Source organism: Parasteatoda tepidariorum, chromosome 6 (genome assembly GCF_043381705.1).
Source record: "Parasteatoda tepidariorum isolate YZ-2023 chromosome 6, CAS_Ptep_4.0, whole genome shotgun sequence".
NCBI lineage: Eukaryota > Metazoa > Arthropoda > Arachnida > Araneae > Theridiidae > Parasteatoda > Parasteatoda tepidariorum.
Genome location: NC_092209.1, coordinates 87,448,009 through 87,474,608, shown reverse-complemented (window position 1 = coordinate 87,474,608; position 26,600 = coordinate 87,448,009). Strand labels below are relative to the sequence as shown.

The window sequence follows — 26,600 nt, the reverse complement described above, 5'->3', positions numbered from 1 at the left end:
ACCAGCTGTAAGCAAAAAGTCAAGGAATTACAATACACCCTGTTTATCATAGTGGTGTTTCTTTTCAAAGCACTGTTAGTTCATAGACTATCTATCCTTATAACAATGGGCATAGAACCCTTTATTATTCACAGGAAACAATGATAAATGTAGAATAATGCATGATAACAATGTAACACATAGAAAAATCAATTTTGTTTACCGTACGTACATAAAACGAGTAAACTGTTAACCGAATATTTAACTAGCTATATAGATTTAAATCACAATAACGCTTTAGCATAGCGAATGGGCCATACTATCTCAAATCGGGTCCCAAGTTTCTCCGAATATTTTTTAAGAGATCATTATGCCAACTCGTAAGTCGCGTCACTGATTCGTAACTACGTATGGCATCATTGAAGGCATCTACGTCGTCTTTTTTAACAGCTTCGGCCATTTTAATTAACCAAACACATTCACGACTTTCATCAAATGCGGGACTTGTCTCCCTCATTTCGGCTATCTTCCCCAAAAGGCCATCGCCATCTTGCGGATTGGCAACCAAATAGCAGAGTCCAGCTTTGGCAAAATGTTCGCAAGCTGTGTACTTCAGAAGTTTGTTGTTGAGTGCTTCGGTACCAAGCTGAACGAATATTTCTTCCGCTCTCTGGTACTGGCCAAGGCTGGCGCCGTGGTTGGCTACATTTGTGAGACATTTTGTGACAGATGATGTCAGCTCCTACAAAGAAATTACCAAAGAATTATGAGCAGAAAATATCATGTGAATATTATAATAAGTTTCAAAGTTCCAGCATTCGTTCAGGCATAGAATATGGATAGATTGATATAACGAAGTACTTACAAAAGATATAAAAATTTAAAGACAAAATATTTTTTAAAAAAAGTATTAGGTTAGAAAAATGTAAGTTTTCTATTAACTGAGTATCCTAAAATTGACCAACGCTTTGAAAAATCCTTTAAAGAAAAAGCATAAAGGGATTAAAATGTAGAGTTGAAAAACATAAAGAAAAATTATTAAGTGATAAAAATGTAATGTAGAGAATGTAGCTTTCGATGTCGACTGTAGCAGGCGCTGTCGACTGGAAAAACTACAAAAAAAATGTGCGGAATTTAAACTTATGTTAAAATTAAACTCTATAAAGCAAGAACTATCAGCCAATAAATATGTGGAATTTAAACCTATGTTAAAAGTAAACTTTTTATAGCAAGAACTTTCAGCCAATAAATATGCGGAATTTAAACCTATGTTAAAAGTAAACTCTCTACAGCAAGAACTATCAGCTATCCATGACATTTGGTCATTTATAGTAGACTTTACAAATACGATGTATGACCACTGTTGATAAACGAGGTTGAATTTGTTTTCCTTAATTTTCCTAGAGATGTACATATAAATAGGGTTAATTTTCAAGTAGCATGCGTAATTTTGTAAAAGTGGAAATGTACGCGATTCTTTCTGGTGAACTTGGGCCAACATCACCTAGAGGAAAGAAAGCTTTCGCATGGGTTACCATTAATGAGATATCCGATATTTTAGCAGTCCGAAAGTTGAGACATCTTTCTTTTTTTCCCCACTGCGTAGTTTATCTTCATTTCCTTCTGATTACTAAAGCGATCTAAGTGAAGGCTTTCTGTTCAATGAGGTGAGGCTATGGTCTTGTTAATACAAGCAATAAGTTTAAGAACCAAATCTCGATAGCAAAAAGAAATGTTTGAGGTTAGGAGAAAAATATACAGAAATTTTTAAATTATAGGCACGGTATGGGAGGAAACACTCACTCAAGAGCTAGAGTTCTTACTTGCAATAAGAAATGTTTTTGAACATCGTAAACAATTCAGAGATTTAAGAGTTGCAATATTGTACTTCATGGGCAAGGGGATTGTTCCCATGATTTTTCAGATAATCTTGCACGTGGTTAAAATTGTGATTGTTCTAAAACTTCTTAGTGCATGTCGAACACAGGAATAGTTGAGAGAGTGTTTCAACTATGACGTGATTGTAAAATCTTACAACTTTACCTCCATCTATAATAATAACCTGTAAATTTTGTGTCGCTTTTGCCCTCGTTTTTTTTTTTTTTTTTTTTTTTAAATAATGGTCTGTACAAACTTAGTCCTGTTTGTGGTGTCCCTCGTATTGCAGAAAACAAAGAGAGTTTCTACTTCTTCCAAAATCACCACGACTACCAAAAATATAATTTTTGAGGCCCATGCTTCTTTTGAAAAATATCAGTACTGGTAGGTACTCAGCTTAATATTACAAGTTATTTTTGTACGATTAAATAGGATCAGAACTTTCTGTAATAGAAAATACTGATCTAATAGTTTGATTAGGGTTTTAAAAACAGTTTTTGAGAAAGCTACTTTAAGATCAAAAATAGTAGATAAACCTAGGTTTAAGCAGATACAACGGGAATGAATAATCCTCGTTCGTTAAGACCAAAAGACACGTTATTTTAAGGTACCTTGATAAAGAAATATATTTTTAGGTAGCACATAAATATTCATTGATGGTATATATAAGATGCGTTTTGTACTATATTAGATTCGAATACACAGATATACTTCTTTCTATGAGTAAGGGCTATAACTTGATATTTCCTACAATGATGTTTTTTACGGTTAAGAGTTATTGTTCGTATTTCTTACACTGATATCTTTTTTTATTTAATAGCCATTGCTGGTATTTACCACACTCTTTTTTTTGTTAAAAGTTTACTTTTTAATATTACACACACTGTTTTTTATGGTTAAAGGCCCTTACCTGGATAATTTTGTATATTGTAATCCTTAGGTTCCTGTTTTAATCGACTAGGTTTGGTTAGATCCAGTTTTAACCGGTTAAAGATAGAATTATTGGATATTCTTTGGACTATTGTCAAATAACATTGGTAATTAATTGGTCAAAACAAGGTTTTTCTTTCATTTTTACTTTATACTTAGACTAAAGATATTGCTCATACTTATCACGCACTCGATGAAATTTGGATGATTATATAAAATACCGCTTCACTACTAATAGAATCGACATTGTATTTTTTTAACATAGAAGAAGTACTCATTATAAAATGAGAAGCATGAAGATAATAAGAATTTACTTACTTCAGCTTGGAACATATCGGCTGCTTTCTGATATTCATCGACTGCTTTCTTCAGGTTCCCCTGCTCTTCATGAAGTTCTGCCAATGTCAAGTGCTGTTTGGCAGCTGTCTTTCCTCTTCCCACACTATCGTACAGTTCACTAGCTTTTGTCAGACATTCCTCACACTCGTTTGGGCTTGTCTGAAATCAGAAGAGTAAACTACTGTTTAAAATGGACACATTGCACTAAGTAATCACCCATTATGGAGTGTATACTAAGTAATCACTCCAAATTTCAAAATTAGTTACAAAGCTCGTCAGCAGTTGATTCTAATGATTAAAAAAATCTAGTAAAAATGTATTATTAGATTTAGTAATCACCATTATAGAGTGCACAACGTAATCACTTTAAATTTAAAAATTAGTTACAAAGTTCGTCAGCAGATGATTCTAATGATTGAGAATATCTAGTAAAAATATCTTCTGCCACATGTCAGATCAATCTGTACTTTGTTGCAAGTTAAGAAAAATCCATTTTCCCTATGGAGAGAGCCATAATTACTAATCCGTATTTACTATTCCGTAATCCGTATAATTACTAATCCGTATTAAAAATTACTAATCCGTATTTGATTTGTTAAGGACATGTTAACATAAGACGCGCTATTTTTAGCGGTACAATCAAATCGAATGCTCTTACAAAGTCATTATGGTTGTTTCTTTTTTTCCAAGAACGAATGTTCTCCTTCTACATCGAAATATATCGCCAAGTCTAAGATTCCAGTAAGACACTACGAAACTATAACCTTTTTCTTTTGTTTTTTTCTTTTCTTTTTTAAATAATAATAACTCTATGATATATATCGTAAAAGATAGTTCGAATAAAATTTCTGACTGACGAGTTTTTGAAAGCTTTAATATTGTTTTGGAAGCATATTTGTATAATTTGAAAACGAAATAAAACTTAACTAGATGCATTCGCGGATGCTTACTTAAATTCTATATCGCAATGGTCTTTTCTTAATTTGCAACGGAGTATAGAAGTAATATTTTCCCATGAGTCCTTTAATTTTATTTCCGTTTGGATTCGGACTATTCCGCTAGTGGTTGTTACTTTGAATGAATAATTTTTTTTTTAGTTTTTCTTGGTTAGACATATAGCAGAGCATATTTTTTCCTTGCTAGAAACGCCACCTGTTGACAAACTTTGTAAGCACTTTCAAAACTTTGTGTGAATAAATTGAGAAGCAGCTTAAGCAAAATGCAGCTAACCGTTCATTTCTCAATTATGGATAATTTCTGCATAATTTATTTTTTTAAATTATCGGCTACTTTTGAGTCTGACGAACACGCGAAATTTGAGCTACACATATTTACGATTTTTACAATTGTCAGCAAAAAATCTTGGTAAGTTCCATCATCCACAAGCTTCGCACTAATAATTAATAAAAAATGGTACCTTTTTGTAACATTTGGCAGCTTCGATGTAATGCCTCCCCGCTTCCGTTTGGCGTTCATTTTTCTGTTGAATGGATGCAGCTTCAGCAAAAGCGTTGCCAGCTTTGTGCCATTCCTTGGCCATCTTGAAAGCATTAGCGGCTTTCACGTATAAATCACATGCTTCCTCTTCCTTAGCTGTAGTTCGTCCTCCACCACAGCATGCACCTCCACTACTGTTGAGTTTGGCTTCGGCTTCCGCCATCAAATTTTCAGCTTTGGTCATCTGCTGCTCATGCATTGCCATTTTCTTTCTATAATCTACAGTAAACAGGTGAGGGAAATAAATTGACGTGATTAGTATAATGTAGTTACAAGCAACACTTTGCACCAAAGACCATATTTTCTTTATATCAAATTTTTCCTCAATGTTATTTCTAAATAGGTATTTCACTTTCTTCTAAAAAATGTTTTACATCATAAAAGGAAAGTTTACAGAAACCTTATATTGTCTACACGAAAATCGTAGTGATTATTTTTAAAAATGCGTTCCTGAACAAATAAAAAAGGCCACTTATAATTATAACCGTTCATCAGTATTTTTTCCAAATAGGTAAAAAGTTTCCAGAAATGTGGTAACAAGCAACACTTTTCACCAAAGACGATACTTTTTTTTATATCAAATTGTTCCTCAAAGTTATTTCTAGATAGGTATTTCACATTTTTAAAAAAAATGTTTTACATCATAAAAGGAAAGTGTACAGAAACCTTATATTGTCTACACGAAAATCGTAGTGATTATTTTTAAAAATGCTTTTCTGAACAATTAAAAAATGCTGCTTATAGTTATAACCGTTCATCAGTATTTTTTCCAAATAGGTTTGAAGTTTCCAGAAATGCACAAAGCGTAAGGGTAAATGTTTAGGTTTGAATATTTATGCTTACCTCAGTTCTAATCGAAGAAAGAGGTTCAACAGGTTCTTTTACGTAACAAACTGCTCTTTGTCTGTGTTTGAAAAAGGGAAAACCTCTTCGCACGCTGCTAAAACAGTTTCTGTATATATTTATAGTTTTGCTTTAAGTTTGAAAAACATTTATCTACATCACAAAAGGAAAATTTGACTAATTTTCCATTCCACGTAAAAAAAACACAATACACTGAAAATTTGTATTGCTTTTATGGAAACTATGGTGTTTTTGAATAAAAATCCTTTTCTTGGATTTAAAAATGTGGCTTATCATTATATACCTTTATTATTTTAAGTAAAGAGTTTAGGGCAATATACCTAAACAAGTTTTTGGAATTCCTACTAAACACTGTTATGCACCGATATGTATTATTGTCTACATGAAAATCATGATATTTTTTAAAATTTTTTTTATCCATATACTGTCCTGAATAATTTGGAAATGAGGTTTATACTGTCTCAATTCCTTCAATTATATAATTGACGAAACGCTTTCACATAACAAAAACCAATCCGACCCAAACATTATGGTAGGTAGGTGCTTTTTTTATGTCACACTAGAGCTGCACAATGGGCTATTGGCGACGGTCTGGGAAACATCCTTGAGGATGATCCAAAAACATGCCATCACAAGTTTGATCCTCTGCAGGAGGGATGACTCCCCTGCTTTGATAGCCCGTCGACCAGCGCACAAAGTCGAGAACTTTACTGAACAGTTTAACGAGGACTGATACCGCGCACCCTCAATCCCTACGCAGGCTGATCAAAGTGATCACCCATCAGCTTACTGACCACAGCCAGTGATGCTTAACTTCGGTGTTCTGCTGGAAACGGAGTCTTTACGATCAGTCTACTGCGTGACCAAAGCATTAGGGTTTACGTTTTAACATTGTCTTTTAAATAGTCAAAATGGAGTATTCTTTGCTTGATGGTGCTAGTGCTCAAGTATATTTCATTAAAGTGACAGTTTCACATATGTTTCCCTATAGGTTTTACCTTGATTATGGTTCAATGCTATATTCGATACATTCAATTCATACATTACATTCAATCAATATACAGTCCGTAGCTAAATTATTACGACGCACTATGAGATTCTATGTAAAATCTTAGTTATCTGGTGATACTGTAAAGTGTTATTGTTTTTATGCGACTGAAACTGGTTTACACTTGTTTACGTACGCGTATTAATTGATTACGTTACATTGTAATGCAATACGTTAAAAATTAACACAAATAGGAAGTATATAAAAAAACTCATGAATAAAAACCCATTACATGTATGTTTAAGTATAAAAGTATTGCATATAAACTCCCTCAAAGCACGTAATTATTTAAACACTACAGTCCATTCAATAATTTGGTCTAATTATTACAATATACTAATGTTATACCTGATATAATGAATGTTCACTATTTATATAATATATCATCCAATCGTCGAATTTATATTATATACCGTCTAATTTAACCAATCAATACACGAACGTAAACAAGTGCAAACCAGTTTCAGTCACGTAAAAACAATTAAGCTGTATAGTATCACCGAATGCTGTATAGTATCACATGTATGAGCTGTATAGTATCACATTAAGTTGGCCGAAGACTGTACATTTAATCGAATAGAAACGAATGAGTAAATTTGGTAACCCTTGAATATTTATAAAAGAAAATATTCTCTTACTCTAGTTGGTTTCTTACTCAAACAAATTAATCTGAATTTATATTTTATTTGTTTATTCTATGAAGTTCATCTTAAAGACGAGTTATCACTTTAATACAATGGATCACAATTTTACAACTCGAATTCTTCTATTTCTCGATTATTGATAACTGATAAACCACGCTATTATTAGCTTTCTCAGCAAATGTTCGACAGTTATCTCTTTAACTAACCTTTATCCTCTTTACCCTATAATTTTCTTATCAAGATTTGATTTTTATAAAAAGACAAGATAAGTTATTGTTTACTATTCCTTTCATCTTTCGAATAAAACTGTCAACATGAATTTTAAAACTAAACTACTTTTCCCAATTTTTGTTTTGTGTTCATATTTATCAACAGCATTCGTGTCAGCTGTTTCGAATACTCAACCGGAACAAATCCATTTATCGTATGGAAAATCTCCGAATGAAATGATTGTTACGTGGGTTACTTTTAATCCTACCAACACATCTACTGTAGAGTATGGAACAGTTCAAAAATCTCTAAATAAGGTCAACTTCGGTACTGCTACTAAATTTGTTGATGGTGGATCAAGCGCTAGGGTACTGTACATCCATAGAGTACTACTTGAGGATTTAGTGCCTGGAACTGACTATGTGTACCACTGTGGCAGTATAGATGGGTGGAGTGCTGTTTATTGGTTCACAGCAATGAAAGAAGGTTCTGATTGGAGTCCGAGGCTCGTAGTATATGGAGATTTGGGCAACTACAACGCTCAATCGCTGCCTCGCATACAAGAAGATGTACAGAAAGGGATGTACGAAGCAGTGTTGCACGTGGGAGACATGGCGTACGATTTGCACACAGATGATGCTCTTATAGGTGATGAATTTATGAGACAAATAGAAACGATCGCTGCTTATCTACCCTATCAAGTGTGTGCTGGCAATCACGAACAGGCTTATAACTTTTCTAATTACGTGAATCGCTTCAGCATGATGAATCAAATGGGTGAGATAAACAATCATTATTATAGTTTCAATCTTGGACCAGCCCACATAATCGCTTTTTCAACTGAGTTTTATTTCTGGTTGAATTATGGTTGGGTTCAGATCGTCCATCAGTACAACTGGCTCGAAAACGATCTTAAAAAAGCCAATTCACCAGAAAATCGATCTCAAAGACCATGGATCATCACTGTGGGTCACAGACCTATGTATTGCAGCACGAAGGAGCCCCCATCAACAACAGATGATTGCAAGAAACGGGAAGGTGTTATTCGCAAGGGATTGCCTATCTCCCATTCATATGGTTTGGAAGATCTATTTTATAAATATGGTGTGGATTTGGAATTCTGGGCCCATGAGCACCATTACGAAAGGACGTGGCCATTGTATGACTTCAAAGTGTATAATGGAAGTTACGATTCCCCATATACCAATCCCAAAGCGCCAATCCATATTACGACTGGTTCTGCTGGTTGTCAAGAAGATTTGGATCCGTTTATGGATGAACCAGCGGAATGGAGTGCCGCAAGGTTTCCCGATTATGGCTATACCAGATTGCAAATAATCAACAATACCCATTTATATTTGGAACAAATTTCTGACGACCAAAATGGAGCTGTTCTCGATACAATGTTACTTATAAAGGATAAACACGGAGCAGAAGCATGGCTATAGTTAATTTTTTTTCATGCTGCGTAAATAGTAAATAATCTACTCTTAAAAGTGTTCATTAAACATTCGTTAATTTGAAATCATGGTGGTTTTTAAGATTCATATATGATTGACATTTTTAAATCGAAATTTTTTACAGGAAAAACATTTGAAATAATTGTCTATTATAATTTCACTTCTAACTTAATGATTTTTAACTATTTTGACTTATTCATTTGCTTTAAATTTCCTGAGAATAGGAATTATCGGAAGTCGTAATCTTCAGCAGAAGGCATTGGCCCACATTGGGCTGTCTGGTCAACTATGATGAGGTGTGTAAAGTTTAACATGTTGAATGAAATCAAGGTAGTATATATTTTCAAGAAGCTGATTCACAAAATTAATTATTTGAGACATTTGTTGGCCTAAAATTAAAATCGAGATCCGATATTACTGCTAACGATATTTAGTCTTTCATCTTTCCTTTTGTTTATTATAAAAGAAATGCACAAGATTTGTAGAGTATTCGTTAATAATGTATAGTATTTGTTTTAATGTTTTGTCCGAAAACCGATCATCTCCAAGGTGAAATTATTTTTTTAAATTATAATACTAAGTGATGTTATGACACAATTGCAATAGAATATTTTGTAACGGACCATATTTTAGTATTAAAAAGTTCCATCTAACAAGTTGTACTTAACTATTCAGTGATTTTTTTTTACTCTCCTGTAAAATTAGTTTTTTTATAAGACCGGTTTTCAAATTTCAAACTCATTGATTCAATTGAAGATAAAGTTGATTTTTTAAAAAAAATTTCTTTTTAGTTTCTCAGTATTTTCGCCTAACAACTGAGTCGGAACAATATGTCGAATACTCTATAACTCTAGAATCGTTTTGAGAGGGCCTTGACATTTGGACATAGACTACAAAGAGCGACTTTAGATCCCCTAAGAATAGCTTAAATATTCAATAAGTCTGTTCGAGCCGTGATGGCTTAGGGGTTAGCACAATTCACGTGATTGCTTAGCACAACCCACTCCAATCTTTATAACTTTTCTATAATTTCATGACTAATATAAATTAAATAAAATTTGACTGAGCCGTGATGTGTCAGAGGATAGAGCGTTAACCTTCCAACGAGGTGAACCGGGTTCGAATTCAGGGGACGGCTGGTTGATATGAATCCCGCACCCGGTTTGCACCGACCTCAATGCTGACGTATAATATCCTCAGTGGTAGACAGATCATGGATGAGAGTCCCCCTGCCGTCAGGCTAACCGTGGGAAGTTTTCGTTGTCTTCCCTATGTAACGCAAATGGGGGGTAGTTCCATCAAAAAGTTCTCCACGAAGGCAAATTTCTCCCAATACTAGATCCAGGAGTTCCCTTGTCTTCTGGATTGGGTTCAAAATTACAAGGCTTCGGAGTCTAATATCAGTAGTTGTAAACCCAAAATTAGGTCGGTTGTTCAACGACGGTTGTAATAAAGTAGTCTGTCCGGGTGAGTTGTCTGAAAAATGATTTTTTTTTTCGTATTAGCCATTGCTATAAATAAACCTGCAGACGATTCTGTTTAAGATTTTATTGAGCGTTCTGTAATGTTTGTTTATTTAAAAGATCAGTGATCAACGTGGATGGCATATCCATGTGGATTGGTGCTACGTCTCTGAATTAGTAGTCCAAAATTTATGTGGAGCCCTGTGTTTATGTTGTTTAAAGTTGGGATTTAAAAACTTGTTTATCTGATGAACTAAATAATTAAAAATAAATGATAATTGCATTTAAATAAAAGTTATTAAAAAGAGAAATTAATAGAGAAAATGTATTAATTCATTTAGAGGAAACCAAAAAAATAAAAAGCTATAAACTGATGCTTAATTTTGATAATTTATGCAACCGGTATAATGGAAATTGGAACTTTTTAGTGCTGGAGAAATCTGCGCAATTGTGGTAAATTTTGATTATTAACATTATAATTAATGCATATTCTTCTTATCATTATTAATACATAATCTTTTTATTATTATTACATAACATTATTAACAGATTTTGAAATTAACAAGTTGGCCTCGTGTAACTGTATCATGCCAAATGATATCGATAAAAGTTAGTATTAATTTTGATGGGACTTTAAAAAAGTATCACTTTAATAACGTAAAGTCACCGGAAGGGCAATAAATAAAATGGAAATATTAACTAGTCAGTATATGTCTTTCAGCTTTGAGAACGATTTCGTAGGGTTGATCAGAGCTGTGAATTGTCTGTAGTTTAAATGTCCGACCACGAATTTTTCTGAGAGATCAACTCCGAATTGCATTTAATTAAACTTTTCCATCGAATCCCAGAAAAGAATTATTTTTCTTATGATTTTTATTAAAACTATATTAATATGTTAACTGATAAATTAATTCTAATACAATTCTCTCTCTAATCTTTATCTAATTTGTTTATAGTTGACAAGCATATTTATGTAAGCTATTCTCAAGTTATACGCGATACAAATACAGCTGATCTCGTATGGTGTGTTATTATCAATACCAAGATGCGAAAATACTCGAAAAAAAGTAAACAAATACTTAGCGAATCCTAAGAGGAAAAAGTATAAAATAGAATAATTTCAACAAAAATAAATAAATAAATGAAAAAAATATATCGAAAAAAAACTAAGAATTTTTCAAAGGTTTTACCCCCCCCCCCCCCAAAAAAAAAAAAAAATTTAAGAAAATACTGGAGTGTAACACTTATAAGAATCAAGTTGATTTAATTTCAGTAAATTTTCCAGAAATTTTAAATAAAGTTTAACTTAAAATGTATTAAAAGAAATTCTCATAAACATTTTGAAGAAATCATATGAAAAATCAGTGGTTTTCAAACGATAAATTTTTTTTTAAAATTTCAATTTTGTCAAAACCTGGCGTATAGTGTTCTTTCAAATTCTTTGAATCAAACGAAAAAGCGAAATTTTTAAATATTTTTTTTAAGCATTTGCTCTGATATTTACGTAAAAAATAACTATTAAGTATTGTATAAATCATGCAAATTAATAAAAATTTTACGAACCTTTATCAATAAACTATAGCTTGAAATACAGATCAAAACACAACATTAGTGTTTATTCATTTTCAAAACAATGAGGAAAGACATGGGTGAAACGCATTGCAGACTATGTTTAATATCGATCGCCCATCACGCTGTTGCCATTCCGAAAAACTAACTTAAAACGAAGAAAATCTCAAGCTAACTTCTGGATTGAAACAGAAAGGAGACTATTCTACTGTAGTTTGTTCTAAAATTAAATAAAGTGGGTATTAGTACAGATTACTATTACGTTCAGTAACTAAGTTACTAATTACTACAGGAATTACGTTTATATGCAATTTGACATGTGATCTTGTAACAATTTCACAAGATATTTCTGGAGAAAAAAAACTTTGCTATTTGTGAATTAATTTCAAGTAGCATGTTTATGAAGTTAAATTTATAGTGTTCATATGAAATTAATGTTTTTTTAATAGAATTTAATGCAAGTTTTAATGCAAAAGGTTAATTTGATGATGCAATTTTAGTGCATGAAAAGCAACATTTAAAACTTTCATTGATGTATACATTAACCATTTTCCAGTTAGAAAAATTTGATTCAGATTTCTATACGATAGTTTTTATCACTGGTGCTGAACATTTAGAAGTACAGATTTACGTAATGGAATACCTGCCAAGTGACGTAGTGTGTGTATCTCGATTCTAATTGGTTGTTGAAACGTGACATTTGTTAACTTTAGCAACTGTTCTTTCCAGTTTATTACGATTCGCGCGTTCGAATCGCGTATCTAAATACGCGCTTTTTAGCTTGCTTTATTTCTACCTAATTATCTTAAATCCAAGTTATTTTTCGATTTTTTCCTTCGCAGTTCTGTATTGCTAACCATTGTATTTTCACTTTGTTTTGAAAATGTAGATAATTTCCTGACAATTTTATTACAACACTCGAAATTCGAATCGCGCATTTAAATTTCGATTGTATCAGAAAAATAAACATCGAAAGCATTAAAGTTATTGTTTTCTGTTAAATAACCGTTGTAATGCTCGTGAATTCTTAAATGATTTAATTTATATTTTTTCATGAAAAATCTTGATCTTAATTTTGACCACTTGAAAATAATGAAAGTTGTTAATTTTTTTAAACATTTTCAGGCATTCCCATTGGACAGAAATATCACTGATATGGAATTAAACGCTTTAACTAGACACATAAATTTTCTTATATGTTAAATTTACTTTTCTTATGTGTTACTTTCATACTTTATTGTAACGCCTTACTATTTTTGGAGCATTTACTTTTCTTATGCACTACTTTCGCGTGTAACTTTTTTTATGCGTTACTTTTACACATTGTTCTACTTTGTCCACTCCATACTTTAATGCACTTTCTTTTACCTTTAATTTCACTCGTTTATTGTTCATGCGTTACTTATTGCCCGTTTATTTTTATTACGCATTAGTTCCTCGGTAATTTTTCTTATACCTTACTTTCCCTTTTAAGAGTTGCTCGATTCTTCACTCCATACTTAACTCTTTCCTTCATATTTACTCGTTACTCTTCTCTATGCATTCCTTTTCATTTAGTGTCTACTGCACCCTATTTTAACGCGTGTTAGTCCCGCAGTAGACTTGATCGTAAAGACACGATTCTCTGCAAAATACGGAAGTTAAGCATCACTGGCTGCCGTCAGCAAGCGGGTGGGTGACCACTTTGATCACCCTGCTTAGGGAGTGCGGTATCAGAATTTGTCTACCTTAAAGTGCTCGACTTCGCATGCAGGTCACCTGGATACCAAAGCTAAGGATCAGATGTAAAATGAAAGTTATACAATAGGTTGTTGTTAATTTACGTCGCACTAGAGCTGCACAATGGGCTATTGGCGACGGTCTGGGAAACATCCCGGAGGATGATCCGAAGACAAGCCATCACAATTTTGATCCTCTGCGGAGGGGATNCGTTTATTGTTCATGCTTTACTTATTGCCCGTTTATTTTTATTACGCATTAGTTGCTCGGTAACTTTTCTTATACCTTACTTTCACTTTTAAGAGTTGCTCGATTCTTCACTCCATACTTAACTCTTTCCCTTTTATTTTACTCGTTACTCTTCTCTATGCACCCTATTTTAACGAGTGTTAGTCCCGCAGTAGACTTGATCGTAAAGACACGATTCTCTGCAAAATACCGATAAGCATCACTGGCTGCTGTCAGCAAGCGGGTGGGTGACCACTTGCTTAGGGAGTGCGGTATCAGAATTTTTCTACCTTAAAGTGTTCGCATGCAGGTCACCTGGATACCAAAGCTAAGGATCATATGTAAAATGAAAGTAATACAATGGGAAGTAAACGTGTAAGGCGTAGAAATAAAGCGCAAAACTGACATATGTTTAAAAAGTGGAAGTAACGTGTAAGAAAAGTAATGCGACATATAAAACATGGAAGAATTTGAGTTATGCATAAGATGAGTAACGCGTAAAATTTAATAACGTGTAAAAAGAAAGTTGTGCATAGCATCTTTATGCGTAAGAAAAATAAACGCGTAAATGCAACGTATAAAAAGTTAGCTCGTAAAAATAATACATAAAAAAACTGCAATGATGTAGACACTTAAAATTAACACATAAGTAAAGTTACAACAGAAAACCCTTAAATGTGACGCATGAAGAAAATTAAAGTGAATAATACCATAAGAAGTAAAAATTGAAAAAACGCATAAAATCAAAAAGAATATGAAAAACATTAAGTAAGGCATTGAATATAATACTGTGCAAAATTTGAAATAACGCATAAGACAAAAACACGTTCAAGTCATGCATAGGAAAAGTAATAATAATCCATAAAATGTAAACGCGTAAACACCAAACATAAAAAATGTAACACACAAAACCTAATGTTAAAAACTCATATGAGAATTAAATTCGTAAAAGAATGCACAAAGAAAGTAATGCGCAAAATATAATAACGCATGAAATTAAAAGCAACTTGCAAGACAAGGAAGCGCGTAAGAGTAGGTCAATCAAACATAAAAAGTGAAGCACACGAGGAAAAAAAGAATAGTTCTTAAGAAAAGTAAACACGTAATGGTAATGCATAATAAAAACAGGCGTAAATATATCGCATAGGTTAAGAAACGTATGATAAAAGTAATAACGTATAAAGAAAATAAACGTGCATAAGTTTGTATGAAGAAAGCAACTCATAAATAATAGCGAATATTGCTAGAAAAATTGCATACAATATATATAACTTGCAAAAGTAGCGTATATATTAAGTGTGTCATTGAGAAAGGAAAAGTATAAACAGAATAAATTAAGTTTTCAAAAAGCAAACTAATGTTAATCAAAAAGCAAATTAACGAGCAAAAGAAATAATACCTAGTCGCAATTTCTCGCACTTTATTTATTTTTGCGCGTCGATATGTTATCTGTTACTTTTTCTTAAGCGATACTTATCTCATGCGTTACGTTTAAGTGTTATATTTTCCGAATTTATACTTCTTATAAATTACTTCTTTTTCTTATGCACAATTTAACGCATTACTTTTTCTTCACGAGTTTGTTTTTTCAAATTTACTAATGTCTTGGATTTTATTAAAATTTTATTGTAAGTTCTATTATTCGTTTATTAATTTATGCCTTACTTTTCTCGTACGAGTCTACTCATCTTAGGCGTTACTTTTCAGTTCTTACTTTTGTTATGCTTCACTTTGACTTTTTTTTAAGTGACAGTTATATTTTTCGCCGTACTTTTTTGTGCGTTAGTCGGGTGTAAATTAAAGCATGAAAATATGAGTCATATTTTACTTTTCTCTATGCTTTACATTTACACGATTACTTTTATTGGTGTTAATTATCAATATGCAACAATTTAATTAAATGACATTTTTTACATTAAAAGCTTGACTTCACGCGTTAATTATTGAGATGCTTTTTTATTNTTCTTAAGCGATACTTATCTCATGCGTTACGTTTAAGTGTTATATTTTCCGAATTTATACTTCTTATAAATTACTTCTTTTTCTTATGCACAATTTAACGCGTTTGATTTTCTTAAGCGTTACTTTTTCTTCACGAGTTTGTTTCTTCAAATTTACTATTGTCTTGGATTTTATTGTAAGTTCTATTATTCGTTTATGCCTTACTCATCTTAGGCGTTACTTTTCAGTTCTTACTTTTGTTATGCTTCACTTTGACTTGTTTTCTTTAAGTGACAGTTATATTTCTCGCCGTACTTTTTTGTGCGTTAGTCGGGTGTAAATTAAAGCATGAAAATATGAGTAACTTATTTTACGAGATATATTTTACTTTTCTCTATCCTTTACATTTACACGATTACTTTTATTGGTGTTAATTATCAATATGCAACAATTTAATTAAATGACATTTTTTACATTAAAAGCTTGACTTCACGCGTTAATTATTGAGATGCTTTTTTATTTTACTCGATTTCTTCTCTTTACAAAAATAACTTCTATAAAACTATAGACAAAATATGGCTTTAATATACGTTTGTTCTTTTATGCATTGCTTTTAAGCTTTATTCTTTATAACGTTTCTTTTACTTGTTACACGCATTGCATGTTCTTATTTTACCAGTACTTTTACACGATGCTCTACTAAATTTTTAACTCCATATTTTAATGCTTGCCATTACTTTTACTAGTTTGTTTTTCTCACGCGTTACTTTACTTCTTTGTGTGTTAAGGCTAATTATGCCACAAGGCATAAATATACAGTAACGTATAAAATTAAAGAGAAAATGAAACTCATTAGGTAAGGCATGAAATATAATATTGTGCGAAATTAAAGGTAACGAGTAAGAAAAAAAACATGCTTAAGCAACGCATAGGTAAAGTAAAAATAACCCGTAAAATGCAACCGAGTGAAAACGAAACAGAAAGAAATGTAACTCACAAAACGTAATGTTAAAAACGCATTAGAAGATTAAGCTCGTAAAAGTATGCATAAAGAAGAGTAATGCGTAAAATATAATAACGCATGAAAATAAAAGCAACGAGTAAGACAAGAAAGCGCTTAAAAATAACGAATAAATCAATCAAACATTAAAAGTAAGGCACACGAAAAAAAAAAGAATAGTTTTTGAGAAACGTAAACACGTAAAGGTAATGCATAATAAAACACGCGTAAATATATTGCATAGGATAAGTAAAAGTAACGCATGAGAAAAGTAAAAGGAGAAAAATTAAAAGTAACGTATAAAGAAATTAAACGTGCGGAAATATTGCATGAGGAAAGCAACTCGTAGATTATAATGAATATTGCGAGAAAAAAATGCATTCAATATATGTACTACCTTGTAAAAAAGTAACGTATACATTAAGTGACTCATTGAGAAAGATAGAGTAAAAATAGAGTAAATTAAGTCAGCAAATTAATGTTAAGCATTAAGCAAATTGCGGCACAAAAGAAATAATCGCATTTTCTCGCGCTTTGATATGTTATCTGTTAATTATTCTTAAGCGATACTTATCTTATTGAGTTAAGTTTTATATTTTCCGAATTTATTCTTATGAATTACATCTAATTTTTTATGCGCTAATTTTTTATGATTTACTTATGCATAATTTTAGGAGTTCCTTTCTTTTTTGCTTGTTTTTACAAATTTACTACAGTCTTGCATTTAAAAAAAAACTATAAGTTCTATTATTCGCCTTACTTTTCTTTCACGAGTGTACGCATCTCATGCGTTACTTCTAAGCTTTTCTTATATTGCGAGTTAAATTTTTTGCCTTACTTTTTTATGCATTAGTTGGGTGTAAATTGAAGCATGATAATATTCGTAGCTTATTTCGATATNGCCGAGTGCAGCGCCACTAATTTGCATATTGCAATTTTACTCAGCTACTCTTAGTGGACAACATATGCAAATTTTGCACGGTTTGGCTTACTTTTGAAAGAGTTATCGCTATTTTTGTGATTTTTCCTTAATTTATGATAACCAGTGTATATCAATAGACAAAAAATGGCTATATATACGTTTACTCTTTAATGCTTTGCTTTTACTTGTTACACGCATTATAATTTCTTATCTTACCAGTACTTTATACATGATGTTTGTACTTGCCCTTCCTTTTAATTTTACTTACCTCATGCGTCTCCATTACAGATTATATTTTGAGCATTAATATTTGTAATTTACGTGTTTACTCTTATTATGTGTGTTTTCACTTATCCCATTCATTAATTACTTTTTATAAGCTTCTTTTAATTTTGCCCGATATTATAATATTACGCTTTACTTATCTTAATAACTTTATTCTCTCGCTAATTCACGAGTTTTATGTTTAAGCGTTTTATGTTTATGTTTACTTCACTTAAGTCTGTTTCGCTTGTGTCTTACTGTTTCACTTTTGTTTACAGGAACCATAATTTTCTTATAATTATTATACAGTTTGTACAAGCACTTACTAGAATATTAGTATTTACCAAACTAATTGCCTGTTTAGAGTGCTACTTTTTACTTTGCAATAAGTGAATTTGTAACCAATGCTCAGATGTAATTACACAATGACTGAAATAGTATCTCTCTTTTTTAACTAAGCCAATTTTTTTTTTAATTTTATGCCATTTGATTGCCTCAATATAAGGGTCTATTGACCTAGAATGGCAATTTATATTTTAATTTGCTTCTAATATTGCTGGTGCTTTAAATTTAATTGTGCTTTTAATCCATACTTTAGGATCTGTTGAACTGGAATTTTCATGACATACATGCCAGATATATTTGTCATGTTTTCTTAAAGATATAATATTCTGACTAATTGTAGATGGCTAATTTTGTTCGCCCGCAAAGTTTACGAGCTGTTGTCATATGACTTTTGTATTTTATGCACTTTATGTTCTTTACTTGGTTTTAATTAACCGTATGCCCTGAATTGGGGCAGGACGGGGTAAATATTTTCATCTCTTATCTAACTAAGCATGTTTACTTGTAATAAAGCAACAAAATGAGAAAGTATATTTCAATTGAATTCTATCTTACAAAAATTATGTAAATTTTACTTTATAAAGCAATTAACTGAGATTTCGAAAAAATTAAGATTCAGTTAAAAGTTTACGGTATGAATTTTCCATTGTATTTTAGTTTCAAGAATATAACATTTGTGTTTTACTCTTATTTTTAGAACCTTATTTCATGCTTTTGGGGGTAAAGAAAGATACACAGACGCCATACATTTTAATTACATTTGCAAGAATCAGCTGTAAAATATTTGAAAAATAAATTTACATTTAAATAAGATAACTTAGCAGACTTAACATATTTCAGTCCTTTTTATGTATACACGAAAGATATGCGATTACTTCATCAAAAATAGTCTTCTTTCAACGAAACTTACTCGCTCAAATCTGTCTAGTTACTTGAATTGTTCGCCATCGTAACACTTGGAAATCCTTTCAGTTTCTCGAAGATCTTAAATTGTTCTTGCATAAATAGGAATATTTGCATAGGAGCCAATTTAATGTACGATGGAGACTGTAACGAACACGACGAGGATGGTATAAGCTGAATCATAATGTACTATAATCTTCCAAATAGTTCTGCGACTTATCGATTTTAACAATCACTTCTACAAATCATATCTTTTAAGATCCTGTAATAAAAAGTGCACTATTTAACCTCTTTATAACATGCTCTTACAAATTTTACTGTTAAACTATCAGTTCGAAATGTTTTTTTTTTAAAACTAAAACAATTCTTATTAAAGAGATGTAAATTCGTAATTTATTATTATTATTTTTTGTCCGACTGAATGTAGTGAAGAGCATTATTACGCTTGTTCAAAGATCTAACGATTTTTGTTTGTTTAACTAATTATTCACCAAATTTAATTAGATATATATTTTCCTTATGCGTTGCATTTTCATGTTTTTAAACCTAACATTTAATCCTTTGCTCTATATTTTACTTGTTACTTTTCATTTAGCGGTACCTAGTTAATCTTTACTTTTAAGTTTTATATTTTTCGCGTTTACTTTTTTAATTTTTCTTCTGTGTTACAATTAGAGTATGATTTTCTTATGCATTACTACCGACTGAATGTAGTGAAGAGCATTATTAGGCTTGTTCAAAGATCTAACGATTTTTGTTTGTTTAACTAATTACTCACCAAATTTAATTAGATATAGTTTTTCTTTATGCGTGGCAATTTTATGTTTTTAAACCTAACATTTAATCCTTTGCCCTAAATTTTACTTGTTACTTTTCATTTAGCGGTATCTAGTTAACCTTTACTTTTAAGTTTTATATTTTTCGCGTTTACTTTTTTAATAACTACTTTAATTTTTCTTCTATGTTACTATTAGAGTATGATTTTCTTACACATTGCTATAGCGCACTATACTTACTTTCATGCGCTATTGACTTTTATGTATTACTTTTCCGTACGCCTTACTTACCTTAAGAGTTACTTTTAATTTTATAATGCGTTATTTTTTTTTTCTTTTGATATTTGTAACTTTAACGAGTTTCCTTATTTTGCACATTACTTTTAATTTCGAGATTTGCTACGTTTCACGCTTTACTTTTATTTATGCTTGACTTCAATGCGTTTTCATTTTTCAGACGTCACTTTTACTGGTTACATTCCTTAGGCGGACCGGAAAGTAGTGTTTCGGGGCATTAAATATTCGTTAGTCTTAAAAAGCAATCCGTTTCATTTCGATCCGACATTGAAAGCTTGTTGCTAACGAGGGTGAATACTTTATTGATTAAAAAGAAAATCTTGATAATAAATATCAAATGCACCAAAATTACGTTACTTTCCAGTCCCCCTTATATTTTAGGCTCTAATTCTCTTAATACTTTACTTTCTCTAATAATTTTTACTCCTTACTTTTCTTATTTTAAACACCATTTACTGTACATTTTTTCCTCTCTTTTATTTTATACGTTACATTTATACTCTTACTTTTCTATGAGTTTTTACTTGTTTATTTTTTATGCGTAACTTTTCAGTTTTCCAATTTCTTTAAGCTTTTCATTTCTTTACGCTTTTCTTTTCTTTGACGTGTAATCTAATTTTACGGATTATTTTTCTTTATTTGGTACTTTTTTCTTATAATATGCATTAAAATTTACGCGATATGTTTCTTTATGAATTACTTTTACGCGATTTCTCATATACGATTTTTTACGCGTTGCTTTTCTCTATGCGAATGAGTTATTTTTACACATTATACGTTTCATTGTTACACGACTTTTAAACGTTATTACTTAACTTTGTTGCTTGTCATTAAATTTTTTGAATTCCTTTTTTTCATGCGTTACATTTTTTCTGCATTATTTTTTACTTTCCTTCCGCATTACTTTATGTTATTTAATTTTATGAATTACTTTTCTTTATGCGTTACATTTAGACATTAAATACTTTCACATAACTTTTCTTAAGTTTAAATTTACTTTTTTATGTGCTATTTATACGTGTATACTTCTTCAAGCGTTAATTTTTATGAATGTGTTTCTTTTTATTTAGAGTTGCATTCGCGCCTTGACTTTCCTTAATTTATTATGCCTTAATTTTAAGCGTTGCTCCTTTTCATTCTTTTCTCCACACTTTATATTTTACGCGTTACTCTTCTTTATAGTTACGCATTTACTTTCCTTATGTGTCTATTACTTTTACGCGTTATGATTTAATACGAATTAATTTTTTTTTAAATTCGTAACATTTACTTTTCTTCTAAGTTAGTTTTAAATGTAAGCGTTAATTCATTTTACGCGTTTTTTTCTTTATGCATTATTATTGTTTTCTTTTCTCATTACTTTTACGTGTTGCTTTTAATTATTTGCGCTATCCTTTACTCTACATTTTACTAGAAATTTTTTCCTTTATGATGAATATTTACACTTCTCGTCCTAAGTGTTACTTTTTGTCCATTTTTTAAAACGTTAATTTTTTCTAATTTAATTTATAAACACTATCAACATTATATTTTATTTTTCTTATGGTCTATTTTTTCGCCTTTCCTCACGCATTTATTTTTCACACCCATTAATAAGTTATGTTTAACTTTTACACTTTATTGTAGTTAGCACGTTGCTTTTATACTTAACTTAAAGCGTTTTTTCTTCTTCTTATACAGGACTTTTACTTTTGTACGAATTGTTCTTAACTTATTTGCTTTTATTACGTGTTACTTTTATGCACTGCATTTATTCGTTTCTACGTTTACTCTATTATAAATTTACGCATTATTATATTTTACGTTTGTTTACTTCGTCAATTACTTTTGTTTCATTTTCTTATGCAATACTTTTAAACATTGCTTTACTAGTTTACGCAATTCTTTACTGTACATTTTATGGGTTATTTTTCCTTTATGCACTATATTTAAGTTTCTCCTCTTCTTAAGCGTTACTTTTTCACGCTTACTTTCTATGCATTATGTTTACACGTTAAATTTGTTTTTTGTTTTACTTAATTTACACACTATCTGCTTTATATTTTATTTTCATATGCGCTATTTTTAATTTTCTTACGTGTTAATTTTTGGTCTCTCCTTACGTATTTATTTTTCTTGCGCATGAAACGTTTTGTTTAGCTTTTACAATTAATTGTATTTTTCACGTCGCTTTGATACATTACTTAAAACGTATGTTTTTTTCGCTTCTACATGACTTTTACTTCCTTGCTTTTACTTTTAGGGGCTACATTTATTCGTTTCTGCGTTTATTCTATTAATAAATTTACGCTTTCTTTTCTAAATGCATTGCTTTTGTTTACTTTTCTTACGCAGTACTTTTATTATTTACGCTATACTTTACTGTACATTTTAAGTTATGCTTAATTTTACACTTTATTATATATTGTATATTGCTTCTATATTTTACCTAAAGCCTTTCTTTTTTCTTATACATGACTTATATTTTTACGCATTGCTATTATTTCAGCGTTACTTCTATTACTAAATTTACTCAGTATTATATTCAGCATTTTTTTTCTTTATGCATTATTTTTGTTTCCTTTTCTTAAAATTAATTTTACGCATTGAATTTATTTATTTCGATATCCCTTACTGTACATTTTACGTGTTTTTTTTTCTTAAAAAGTTATGTTTGAAAAGTTATGTTTAACTTTTAAAATTTATTGTACTTTTCACGTTGTTTTTTTTTCTTAACTTAAAGCGGTTTGTTTTTTTATACTTTACTTTTACGCATTGCTATAACTTCTAGATGGCTTTTACTTTAATGCGCCACATTTATACTTTTATTAAATTTACTCCTTATTATATTTTACGCTTTTTTTTTCTTTATGTAATACTTCTGTTTCCCTTTCTTATCATTAATTTAAGCATTGCTTTTAATTATTTCGCTATCCTTCACCATACATTTTACGGTATTTTTTCTTTATGCCCTATATTTACGCTTCTCCTCTTCTTAAGCGTTTATTTTTCACGTTTACTATTTTTGTGCATTATTTTTTAACCGCTAAATTTATATTTTTTTACTTAAATAACGCACTACCTACTTTCTACTATTTTGGGCATAGCTTTTATACTTTACTCAAAGCGTTTTTTCCTCTTGTACATAGCTGACATTTTTATAAGCTGCTTTTATTTCCCCGTTTTTTTATGCGCCACATTTACTCGTATGCCCGTTTATTTTTATTACGCATTAGTTGCTCGGTAATTTTTCTTATACCTTACTTTCACTTTTAAGAGTTGCTCGATTCTTCACTCCATACTTAACTCTTTCCTTTATATTTTACTCGTTACTCTTCTCTATGCATTCCTTTTCATTTAGTGTCTACTGCACCCTACTTTAACGAGTGTTAGTCCCGCAGTAGACTTGATCGTAAAGACACGATTTTCTGCAAAATACCGAAGTTAAGCATCACTGGCTGCCGTCAGCAAGCGGGTGGGTGACCACTTTGATCACCCTGCTTAGGGAGTGCGGTATCAGAATTTTTCTACCTTAAAGTGTTCGCATGCAGGTCAAATGGATACCAAAGCTAAGGATCATATGTAAAATGAAAGTAATGCAATAGGAAGTAAACGTGTAAGGCGTAGAAATAAAGCGCAAAACTGACATATGTTTAAAAAGTAGAAGTAACGTGTAAGAAAAGTAATGCGACATGTAAAACATGGAAGAATATGAGTTATGCATAAGATGAGTAACGCGCAAAATGTAATAACGTGTAAAAAGAAAGTTGAACATAGCATCTTTATGCGTCAGAAAATTAAACGCGTAAATGCAACGTATAAAAAGTTAGCTCGTAAAAATAACACATAAAAAAATTGCAATGATGTAGACACTTAAAATTAACACATAAGTAAAGTTACAACAGAAAACCCTTAAATGTGACGCATGAAGAAAATTAAAGTGAATAAGGAGTAAAAATTGAAAAAACGCATAAATCAAAAAGAATATGAAAAACATTAAGTAAGGCATTAAATATAATACTGTGCAAAATTTGAAATAACGCATAAGACAAAAAACACGTTTAAGTCACGCATAGGAAAAGTAATAATAATCCATAAAATGTGAATGCGTAAAAACGAAACATAATGTAAGACACAAAACTTAATTTCAAAAACGCAAAAGAAAATTAAATTCGTAAAAGAATGCACAAAGAAAAGTAATGCGCAAAATATAATAACGCATGAAATTAAAAGCAACGTACAAGACAAGGATGCGCGCAAGAGTAGGTCAATCAAACATAAAAAGTAAAGCACACGAGAAAAAAAAGTTCTTAAGAAAAGTAAACACCTAATGATAATAAAAACACGCGTAAATATATCGCATAGGTTAAGTAACGTATGAGAAAAGAAAACGAGAAAAATTAAAAGTAACGTATAAAGAAATTAAGCGTGTAAAAGTGTTGCATGAGGAAAGCAACTCATAAATTATAATGAATACTGCGGGAAAAAAATGCATACAACATATGTAACAGTAGCGTAGATATTAAGTGTGTCATTGAGAAAGGAAAAGTATAAACAGAATAAATTAAGTTTTCAAAAAGCAAATTAACGAGCAAAAGAAATAATGCCTATACTAAACTGCAATGTTTCTTGACAATGGAGAAATATGCTGAGGGAAAACGAAGAAAATAGTTCCTGGCGCGATGTCTGTATTTCGAGGAAAATTACGCATTTCACAATAGAAATATGATAAGTTATCTTAACCCACACATATATAGCGTTAATTTGCTATAATTTTCTTAAAATTTTATATATTTTCAGATTTACGAGCGGCGCATCGCGGAATGGTATCTTTATTTAGTTATATTTCTTCTATATAACGACTGAACTTATTTCTCCTTCTTCCTCCGCCAGCCGTGACGTCATTGTCAAGAAACTTTGCATTCTAGTATAGACGCAATTTTTCGCACTTTATTTATTTTTGCGCGTTGACATGTTATCTGTTACTTATTCTTAAGCGATACTTATCTCGTGCGTTACGTTTAAGAGTTATATTTTCCGAATTTATACTTCTTATAAATTACTTCTTTTTCTTATGCACAATTTAACGCGTTACTTTATCTTCACTAGTTTGTTTTTTCAAATTCACTATTGTCTTGGATTTTATTAAAATTTTATTGTAATTTCTATTATTCGTTTATTAATTTATGCCTTACTTTTCTTGTACGAGTCTACTCATCTTAGGCGTTACTTTTCAGTTCTTACTTTTGTTATGCTTCACTTTGACTTGTTTTCTTTAAGTGACAGTTATATTTTTCGCCCTACTTTTTTGTGCGTTAGTCGGGTGTAAATTAAAGCACGAAAATATGAGTAACTTATTTTACTTTTCTCTATGCTTTACATTTACACGATTACTTTTATTGGTGTTAATTATCAATATGCAACAATTTAATTCAATGACATTTTTTACATTAAAAGCTTGACTTCACGCGTTAATTATTGAGATGCTTTTTTATTTTACTCGATTTCTTCTCTTTACAAAAATAACTTCTATAAAACTATAAACAAAATATGGCTTTAATATACGTTTGCTCTTTTATGCATTGATTTTAAGCTTTATTCTTTAAAACGTTACTTTTACTTGTTACACGCATTGCATGTTCTTATTTTACCAGTACTTTTACACGACGCTCTACTAAATTTTTAACTCCATATTTTAATGCTTGCCTTTACTTTTAATTTTACTAGTTTGTTTTTCTCACGCGTTACTTTACTTCTTAGTGTGTTAAGGCTAATTATGCCACAAGGCATAAATATACAGTAACGTATAAAATTAAAGAGAAAATGAAACACATTAGGTAAGGCATGAAATATAATATTGTGCGAAATTAAAGGTACCGAGTAAGAAAAAAAAATATGTTTAAGCAACGCATAGGTAAAGTAAAAATAACCCGTAACATGTAACCGAGTGAAAACGAAACAGAAAGAAATGTAACTCACAAAACGTAATGTTAAAAACGCATTAGAAGATTAAGCTCGTAAAAGTATGCATAAAGAAGAGTAATGCGTAAAATATAATAACGCATGAAATTAAAATAACGAATAAATCAATCAAACATTAAAAGTATGGCAGACGAAAAAAAAAGAATAGTTCTTGAGAAACGTAAACACGTAAAGGTAATGCATAATAAAACACGCGTAAATATATTGCATAGGATAAGTGAAAGTAACGCATGAGAAAAGTAAAAGGAGAAAAATTAAAAGTAACGTTTAAAGAAATTAAACGTGTAGAAATATTGCATGAGGAAAGCAACTCGTATATTATAATGAATATTGCGAGAAAAAAATGCATTCAATATATGTACC

At 30.9% G+C, this 26,600-nt stretch overlaps 2 protein-coding genes across 2 annotated transcripts; one reads left to right on the top strand and one right to left on the bottom strand.

Moving 5' to 3' along the window:
• Positions 1–94: 94 nt before the first annotated feature.
• LOC107442727 (alpha-soluble NSF attachment protein) lies at positions 95–12,031 on the bottom strand. Its single transcript, XM_043050023.2, has 4 exons — positions 11,876–12,031; positions 4,544–4,842; positions 3,106–3,285; positions 95–721 (listed from the first exon to the last, which is right to left on the bottom strand). The coding sequence occupies exons 2-4, from the start codon at positions 4,826–4,828 to the stop codon at positions 299–301; spliced, it is 888 nt and encodes a 295-aa protein (XP_042905957.1). The 5' UTR covers positions 4,829–4,842; positions 11,876–12,031; the 3' UTR covers positions 95–298.
• LOC107442708 (acid phosphatase type 7-like) lies at positions 7,472–9,509 on the top strand. Its single transcript, XM_016056345.3, has one exon. It carries the CDS (start codon positions 7,494–7,496, stop codon positions 8,835–8,837), a length of 1,344 nt encoding a protein of 447 aa, XP_015911831.2. The 5' UTR covers positions 7,472–7,493; the 3' UTR covers positions 8,838–9,509.
• Positions 12,032–26,600: the final 14,569 nt, after the last annotated feature.

Coding starts and splice junctions, on each gene's coding strand:
- LOC107442708 (XM_016056345.3), top strand. CDS start 7,494: ATGAATTTTAAAACTAAACTACTTTTCCCAATTTTTGTTTTGTGTTCA.
- LOC107442727 (XM_043050023.2), bottom strand. CDS start 4,828: ATGGCAATGCATGAGCAGCAGATGACCAAAGCTGAAAATTTGATGGCG. Junction 3,286..4,543: donor CTGCCAAATGTTACAAAAAG/GTACCATTTTTT, acceptor TTCTGATTTCAG/ACAAGCCCAAACGAGTGTGA. Junction 722..3,105: donor CCGATATGTTCCAAGCTGAA/GTAAGTAAATTC, acceptor ATTTCTTTGTAG/GAGCTGACATCATCTGTCAC.